Source organism: Brassica oleracea, chromosome C9 (genome assembly GCF_000695525.1).
Source record: "Brassica oleracea var. oleracea cultivar TO1000 chromosome C9, BOL, whole genome shotgun sequence".
Classification (NCBI taxonomy): Eukaryota; Viridiplantae; Streptophyta; class Magnoliopsida; order Brassicales; family Brassicaceae; genus Brassica; species Brassica oleracea.
The window spans coordinates 35,707,250-35,717,059 of record NC_027756.1 but is presented as its reverse complement, the minus strand read 5'-3'; the positions used below and the strand labels follow the sequence as shown (position 1 = coordinate 35,717,059).

General features: G+C 33.2%; 1 protein-coding gene across 1 annotated transcript in view; it reads right to left on the bottom strand.

Annotated features, from left to right (window-relative positions):
• The window catches only part of LOC106314887 (high mobility group nucleosome-binding domain-containing protein 5-like), a 10,062-nt gene extending 2,012 nt beyond the window's left edge, over positions 1 to 8,050 (bottom strand). Inside the window, exons 1-4 of the mRNA XM_013752693.1 lie at positions 7,847 to 8,050; positions 613 to 762; positions 265 to 453; positions 58 to 183 (exon numbers count right to left, since the gene is read on the bottom strand). Of these exons, the coding sequence (XP_013608147.1) occupies positions 58 to 183; positions 265 to 453; positions 613 to 762; positions 7,847 to 8,050 (669 nt within the window). The remainder of the gene's footprint in view (positions 1 to 57; positions 184 to 264; positions 454 to 612; positions 763 to 7,846) is intronic.
• Positions 8,051 to 9,810: the final 1,760 nt, after the last annotated feature.

Sequence of the window (9,810 nt, the reverse complement as noted above, 5' to 3'; positions counted from 1 at the left end):
TTCATCAGGCATGTGGAAGAAATGACAAAACTGAGGATGGCTCGTGAACCAGCCGACCTCCTCCTTAAGTTCCTTAATCACATCAACTGTGTTCTTCACGCGGCACTTGGTCTGAATCTTGCAAGTCTTCAGGTACTGTGTGTTCTTGAAGTACATTTCAAGGGGCTGTGGTGGTTGTCTTTCCTGCAATCAAATATATATGTATTAGTCATTTTTTACTAGTAAACTAATAAAATAAATGATTAAAATGAATGCAAAAATTACTTTGGAGGAAATTGGAGACATGCCTTCACTTTCGGTATCAAGTGAGAGCGAAACCACAGTCGTTCCTCTCACTGGATTACTCTCTTCTCTAACCGGCTCATTCCCATTTGATACCGCTTTTCTAGCTCTAGTTCTACTGGAGACTCCACCTCCAGTAGATGGACGCTTTCTTTTTAGGCCCTTCATTCCCTGTACAAGATGTTAATCACAACAACTCAGTTACTCCTACCAACATCAATAAAGCTTCAATTCAAAACTAATACACAACAGTAGCAGTTAATTAAAATAAAACCAATACACACACAACCAGTGACACTTTATTCAACTAAAACCAAAAAGATATTATACCTCAGAAGGGGGGTCACACATATCATCACTATTGTTTCCGTCTGATAGCTCTTCCACATGCTCTTCAGCAACATGAGATGTTGTGGATTTTCCACTTTTCTTTGTAGTCTTTTTTTTTCCTCCACGGTTACCTGCCATTATCCACTTCCTCTGAACATCCAAAAACAACACAACAACACACATTTAGGCATAATCTAGAATTATTACTTCCTAATCTCAAACCTTTCATTCACTCAATAAATCACCTACTACATTTCAGTTTACATTTATCCTAACAGTCAAAGAGATTTCGGTTTCATATCACAAACAATAAATCAAGAAAACCAATTGGATCCAGTAAGAAAGAACCCATAAAAATCGCGAGCTCTTGGTTTTTTGTTTCAATTTATACCAATTCTACAGTTTCAAGATGTTTTCCCCAATTTCAAACCACAATCTCGCTTACTAAGATCCTTCCAAACTTTTCGACTACAATTTACAAGTTTTCCCTAAATTTTATCTGACCTAGATACAAAATACAAAGAAATCAAGGTCAAAAAATAACTTACCAGAATGAAGGATGTCGATTCAGAAGATGAAGTCTTGATTAGAACAGAAGAAGAGAAGAATAAGAAGAAGAAACGATGAAGCCGGGAGTTTTTGGAAATCAAGAACGTCCGAAAGAACATGCACTAGGAGAAAGAGAGGAGAGAACGACAATTTTTTTTTCTCTTTTTTGTCTAAACGCGGAGTTTAGGTTTAGGAAAAGGGTTATACCCGTAAGTGTTTGGGTGGGCCGGGTTTGAGTGGTCGGATCGTGTAGTTATGTAATTTTGTTAGGGTTATTGATGAATTTAGCCTATTTTCATACTTTAAAATAAATAAATAAAAAAATATATTTTATTGATGGGAGATTTGAGCATTTTTAGTGAGTGAAAGGGGCATCTGGAGTTAACCCCTTTATGATCATCCGAAAGCGGGTTAAGCTAGTGATAGACATATATATATATATATATATATATATATATATATTATTTTTTGCGAACATCCAGTGTAAAAAGATTTAATAATGAAAAAAAAATTCTTGTTTTACAGATGAGTCGACTCGTTCGAATCATGGAAGGAGACTGGGTGAAATCTGAAATTGGGGAATGGGCATTTATATCTGACCAAAAAAATTTTGGATTTGGGGCTATTGTACGAGATGGCGAATGTTTCGAGTCATTGGAAGCAATTGTTAGAAGCAGATATATGTTGGATGATGGAACTCCGGCAGTTCCCACCTATCAATATCCAGAGTCGATGCTTGTGCGATATGGAAGGACAACACCGTCGATTAATATATGTTCAACTGAAGACGTTGATACTATAATGGAAGCACAATCATCGTATCCTGAGTTCACACTTTTAATCCCTTTTGGTGCACCCGTGTAGCACATTACTGCTATCAATATAGAACTGATTTCACCGTTGGTCGAACAGCATACGAGGGTGGTGGAGGGCAAGATGTGAGACCACATACCCCTTGTGAGAGTAAGTTGATCATTTGCTTGATAAAACATTAGCATGATAACAATAAAAGTGATGGTTAATGACTCAAATTACTGGTTAGAAAAATATATCCGGCTACAGCTTCGTATGTATTAAATTTGAGGAAAAAACTTGTTTTATCTATTTCAGATATAACTGGTGGTAGATTTTCGTAATGTGAACTAATATAGGTAATGTATGCACATAAATCTGATGTTTATAATTACTGGTCATGTTTTAAAAAGATGCGTAACGTTAACATTAGCTTCCATGCATCTTTTGTGTTTTATTAGTTCATTGCTGATTTATAACCTTTGAAAATATAGGTGATGTTGTGGCAACCACAACAAACATCTACGTGGGCATGTGTTCAAAAATAAAGAAGTTTTTAAGCTTTACATGTCAATGTTCGCACTCAACCGTAAGTTCAACTTCCGTATTGTGCGGTCGGCATCAGAATGTATGGTGCTTAAATGTACCGGTATCGGTTGCACATGGCGGGTATATATTGTCCGCTTAAAGTCCTCACAAATGTATGAAGTGCGTAGAGCCAAAATTGATCATGGCTGTACTGTTGACGAACGTTCAAGATATGATAAGAAAGCTACAACCACCGTTATTGGAGAGATGATGAGAAGAAAGTTTGCTGGATCTGATAAAGGGCCTAGACTAATTGAGATAATGCATATGATGCAAGGTGACGATGAAGTGTGCATATCATATTGGAAGGCTTGATGTTCAATAGAAGTGGCTTTGGAGTACACAAAAGGCTCTTATGGTTCATCTTACATGCTCATCCCTAAATACCTAAGGAGGTTAGTTGATGCAAATACAGGAACTATTGCAGACCTTCAAACCCGAACACAATGAAAACTTTGGGCATCGTTTCATGTACATGCTCGTAGCAACGAATTCTTCAATAAAAGGATATGATTACATGCGTAAGGTTATTGTTGTTGATGGAACCCATCTTAGAGGGAAGTATGATGGATGTCTTCTAACACCATCAGCGTCATATCTTCTAACACCATCAGCTCAGGATGGAAATTATCAAATTTTCCCGCTCGCATTTGAAATAATTGATGGAGAGAATGATAGTTCGTGGGAATGGTTTTTCCGGAGTTTCTCTTAATTCGTACAAAACCATGATGATGTTGTATTTGTCTGAGACAGACATTCATCTATTTATCACGATTTGGCAAAGGTATCTATCGTATCTAGTTACATTTTCAATTTTCTGTACAATTAATTGTTAGCCAGCTTTAACATAATTTTCAGTTAACAACTTATGCTTATAAATTTGGGTTACACTTGTTTCAGGTGTATCCATGTGATCGACATTGTGCTTGTGTATTGCATTTAAAAAGAAACATCAAGACATACTTAAAAAAAAACATCTTGGTTTTCTAATGGCAAAAGCAGCAAGGACTTGCATACTCTCAGATTTCTATACGGTATTCAACGAAATTAAAAGTCAAGATGCAAACTTTGCAGAGTACCTTGCCGAAATCGGGTTCGAACATTGGGCCCGCTCTCAATTCACTGGTTGCCGCTATGATATAATGACAAGCAACGTTGCAGAGTCTTGGAATATAGTTCTACGAGAAGCAACGGAGTACCCTATAATACCGTTAGTTGTTTCAAAAGTTGAAAGGATACTTGTGAAATCTTGATAAGCATACACGAGCGTGGATAATATTATTGATAGCGGCTGGTGTAAGAGTTAGCTTTTATTACCAATTTTATCGATAGCAGCCAATATACAAGCTATATGTTATTACTAATGTTAATTAGTGAATTTAAGAAAGCCCACCCACGAATAATTAAAACATATAAAATATACACTAAGTTAAGCGTTAATCAAGACAAAGAGAACATATCAATTTAGAGTATGGTACTTTGGTATACCAACTTACTACAAAGAAGATATTGGTTTGTTAGGGAAATGAAAATAATGAAAATGATATATTTTGATAAAGGTTTGGGGGATTATTGGTAAGTGTTGTAGCTTTATATTTTTTGCTGTAGAATTTAATCTGTAGATTTATTTGCTGTAGCTTTTTTTGCTGTAGATTCCTAAAGCATTAATTTTTTGCTCTGAAAATAAAGCTCTCTACATGCATATTTTGATTTTGCAGAGATTTTTTTGCTGTGAGTTTTTAAAAAAAAGCAAAGCTTGATTGGTTGACATATATAGATGTAGACTAAATTTTGGCTGTCCAGGGCATCTACAGCCCTAACCAATCATCCCTTGGATAGTTACTTTTTAAATGGTAAATTAACAATATTAATACTAACCACCTTATCCGAAAGTACCTTTTTCATTGCATGCTTTATGTATATCTGGATAAATATTGAAGTAACCGGTTAACTAATCTATTTACGCAACATAAAATGTTTATTACTTATAAGTTTACACCATATAAAATGAGTTATTCTTGGGTATAAAAAAGAAAGAAAATATATTTTTCAAAAAAAAAACAAAATATTGTCAAAATATAGCATGTTTTTAAAATAAAAAGGTAAAAATAAATAAAAAAATAGTAGTAGTTGCAAAAAAATAAGAAAATATTTTTAAATATTTTTAACGCAAAAACTAAACCATAAACCCTAAATTCTAAACCCTAAACTCTTGGATAAACCCTAAACCCTTGGATAAATTCTAAACCCTAAATAAATAAAAAATAAACACTAAATCCTAAAAATACTAAAACCTTAATCTTAACCCCTAAATCCTCGGATAAAGGGTTTAGGATTTATCCAAAAGTTTAGAGTTCATGGTTTAAGATTTAATGTTTAGTATTTAAGGTTTATTGTTTTGCTAACAATATATATTTTTTTTTAAATCTCTTTTTTTAGCAACTACTATTATTTTTAATTTATTTTTATCCAAGGGTTTAGGGGTTAAGATTAACATCTGGATTATCCTTTTATGGCATTATCCTTTTACATATCTGGATTAACATCAACATAATCGGTTAACTAATATATTAACTTAACTTAACATACCAGAACCACCTCACCTTCATCATCATCAACGGCAGTATTCAAATGCCAACATCAACAGACTTTCCTATATTATCAGTTTTTTTGTTCATTGCCAACATTAATAGTCTTCCTCGTGGAATCCATAACTTTCCACAAAAGGAGAAACTAGACATGCATAAGAGCTGGTACGTAGTAACTTCTTGACTCTGACGATTTCCATATTAATCTCAGAAGTTTCAGATGACTCGGACGAGTGTACAATCCTAAAATATAACATATGTAAATAAAAAAATATTTGTTGTTTATCTTTAACATTCAATTAGTTTTGCTTGAATCGTGATCACTTTGGACAAACACACGAGGGCTGCGAGTTTTGAAATAAGATTGGATTTGATAAAATAAGACTAGAGAAATGTTGTACCTTTTCGAAAATAATCCACAATTACTTATTGTCGATGAAACCAAAGCATCTCTGGATATTTAGGAAAAAAGATGATTTGTGCAAAGAATAAATATTGATGACACTAACTAAAAAAGGTTTTTATTCAGTATATTAGTGTGCACTATAGTCCAACAATATATTAATTGCTCTGACAAGAATAATATCTAAAGATACGCATGTACATATATATATCCTACTTCGATTAGAAATAGTAAAAGCTAGATAGGGTCAAAATGGAATAATTGAAAGTGAGCAGTGCATAAATAGTGGCCAGCGTTAGAAAACTAATTACGTCTACATCCATGTATATTCAACGCAATTGCTCTTTATGAAACGTTGAACCTATATCTTCTTTAGATTAATTGAGAAACATTACGATTTATATTTATACGTGTCATCACTAAAATAATTTTTAGAATAATTAGAGAACAAAGTTGGTCCATTTAATTATATAATAAGTTTTTTTATTAAACTCACCATAAGTTCAGTATTAATGTTTTTTATTATTTTCTTAAATAAAAGTTACGGAATTGCCTAATGTGGTAAAAGTATATATGATAATTAATGATTTTGAATAATAAATATTTGATAAAAATTAATATATCTTCTATCATATTGTTTAATTTTAAATTATTAAAATAAATTAAACAACTACATTAACCATATAATAAAATTTAGATTTTTCTGTATATGTATTTTGAATTTTTTAAAACGACTATAAAATACTAAAACTGTTAAAAGTTTCACATTCAAATTTTGTGATCTATGGTTTAAAATTTTTGTTATGACAAAATACAAATGATTACAAAATCATATAAGTAAAAAAATTAATTTAATTAATTATTAAGATTAAAAGATATATATATATATATATATATATATATATATATCGTTTTAAATTAAATTATATACCATATAAAATATATACATATTTTAATTTCGAAATTTACTTTGAACAATTTTTTTTTTTGATAAAAGTTTTGAACAAACATTAACAACTAAATTTTTAAAAAAATATAAATTACTAAAACTATTAATCAAGAATGAAAATTTTGTTATCAGTAATTTAAATTTTTTACTATAAATTATACAAATGATCAAAAAACATATGAGTAGAAAGCATCGTTTAATACATTAAAATTAAAAAAATATATTATATATGTTAATATTATTTAAATTTAATTATATCCTATATCAAAGAAAAAAATATTGTTTGATTAATAAAATTGATTTATATATTCACATCAATTTAATTATATATCTAGTTATTGATTTTTATTTATTCAATATATATTTATTATTTCATAATATGTAAAAACATATAATACATAAAATAATTTATATATATAATGTTAATCTCGAGCAAAGCGCGTATTTTAATCTAGTGTTAATTAAAAATGTAAATAGATAAAATATTTATGGCGCGTCGCACATGTGAGTTCACACACGAGAAACGTTAATGGTCGTGTTTTGAGTCAAAATGTCACATCCCACAAACAAATTATTGCATAAATATGTTGTGAATTTTTGTTCTCAATATAGTTAGTTATTACACTAATTCACTCTTTGTACATCCAAAACAAAAAATGTTTAATTAACTATCATTTCTTTCCAATAAAATTGAACATATGATCTATCGGGCTTATTTAGGGAATAACCAAAAAAAAAAGAAATTAGATTTTTAGAGAGAGAGAAGAGAGAGATAAGGAGAGAAAAGAGAAGAGAGAGTGAGATTTTAGTTAGATAGTGAATTTTGTTTTTTTTTTCTTAGCTATTTGGGTGCAATTTCTCATGATCTATTAGACTTTTTTTTTTTACAATTTACTAAGTAATTCAAGAGTTTTGATCATTAATTCAATTCTACATTTATCATATTATTATTTTTCATATCAAATCTAAACATCTCTGACCATCATCAACAATAGAACACATGCAAGTCTTTTAACAAATATAAACTATTAATATTTTAATTTTGTATTTATTTTGTATTTATATTTAATCAATAGAACCATTAGTAATTTTTCCATGTGTGAGAACACTCTCTCAAAAGCTCTCAAACAAGAGAACCTCTCTCTTCTCTTTCCTATTTTTCATTTATTTTAATCTTGAGAACATGCTCAAGAACTCCCCAATGTGGATGCTCCTAGCATACCATATTTTGATTTTTGTCGACTCCAAATATATTTATAACCTTCAAAAAAAATTTATATAAAAATATGTATTATTCGTAAAAATCAATATATTTATCCTACATCCTCCGAGAAGCCTGTGAAGACTATCCAACATAGCCTTAACATCGTCCATCTCCTCCTTTCCTAGGGTGGCCGATTTTCTCCTCTCAAAATAAGTGTTTTTGGTGCTATTGCTAGATGTCAAGTTCTCAATAAGTCTCACAGCCTCTTCTGGATTCCTAGTGTTGAAGTTTCCTTCACTAGCAGTGTCTAGAGCCATCTGATATGCCAGCGCGATGCCTCTGAAGAAAGTGCTAAGCAGCTGCATTTTGTTGAATCCATGGTGTGGACAGTCTCTCTGATAGGACTTGAATCTGATCCAGGAGATTCTGAATGATTCTGTAGGCTAATGTGTGAATGTATCAATCTTGCTCCTTAAGTCCTCAACGCATGACTCATCAAAGAAATTATGCAGAAACGCGTTCTTGATGTCTGCCCAGGATGTAAGAGATCTTGGTGGTAAATGCTTAAGCCATCGCGAAGCTTCTCCAGATAGTGAGTGCTTAAAGAGCTTGCAAAAGAGATAGTCCTCAGGGACTCCATTGGCTTTAATGGCAAAAACCAGATCCTCGAACCGCTCCAGATGGTCCATAGGATGCTCGTGTGATAGACCACAATATGGCGTCTGTGCCACGAGTGTAAAGTAATGGGGCTTCAGCTCGAAATCGTTCCTCTGAATTGCTGGAGGACGAAGAGCAGATATGTTAGCGTAGTATTGATCTGGATGGTTGTAGTCAGCCAACGTTATGGGTCGAGCTGCTTCGTCTACAACTTGAGCAGCTGCTGTGGCATCATCATCATGATCAGGAATTACAGCCCTCTGATCATCTAACCTCTGGCCTGCTGCATTAAGCATATGACCCTCCGGGTCATGTAGGTCTCCATTCTCATCTCGCACTAAGATTAGGGTAGCAACCATGTCTCGCGGAGAGGTGTCGATTGATGTTCGGATATAAGTTTCGATCGATGGTAGCTCACAACTGCCGGTCAACGGATTAGTAGTATCAGTCGACGTTTGCTGAGAAGTGTCAATCGACGGAGTTGGGTTGTTGTCGATCGATGCGGCTCGTCTCTCTTTGCGGATCGTGCGTTCCATAAGTGTAGGGTCTGAGAATAAAGTGATTTTTTCTTGTTGCTTCTAGTACTGCTGGGCATGCACCTGAAATAGTTTAAGAAAAAAAATTATCAGAATCCTTTAATAGTAGAAAAACGTATACTAAATCTAACTAGATAAAATCTAATGGCGATCAAAACTCCCCGACAACGACACCAAATTTGATATCACTCAAACCCTAAAGAGTGATTTTTACTCTCAAATAAGAGGTCCAGTTTTACAAGACAGTTGTTCAGTTGATTGGTTTGACGTTTGCAAACAATTGTTAGAAAGCGCTAGATATAGGGTTTCTATTAAAGTAATCAGGATTATAGAGGTATATAATACTTAGGCTGTCAATCCTAGAACTCGATGTATAGTGTAAAGATTTCCAGCTTTCGCATGTGAGTCTTATGTTTTGACTAAGTCCAATATCTCAGCTTCCACTTGTTGATACGGATTGAACGTCGATCGATGCTATGAGATTAGCGTCGATAGATGTTTCCTTAGGCATGCCTTAATGAGTTGATCGAAAGGTCACTAGTATTGTCTAGATCAGCTTTCACTTGTTCTAGCAATCCTAACTCAAGGGAATTAATTCTGGTGCAGAACCTATCGTCGTAATTGTCCACAGTTCTAAGTTCAAGGTTCACTACAAGAAAACAGGGGGATTCTGATGGCCGAAATCGTCGGTAATTCGTCGGAATCGGTCTATTCCGACGAATTTCCGACGAACCCGTCCGTCGGTATCGTTTCGTCGGAAAAAAAAAATTCGTCGGAATTTCGTCAGAAATTCCGACGACTTTCTGACGAATACCAAGAAACGTCATTCTGACGAACTTCCGACGATATTACGATGCGGCTACACGAGACCAGAGTTCATCGGAAAACTACAATTCCGACGAACGTGGTTCCTCGGTTTATTCCGACGAACT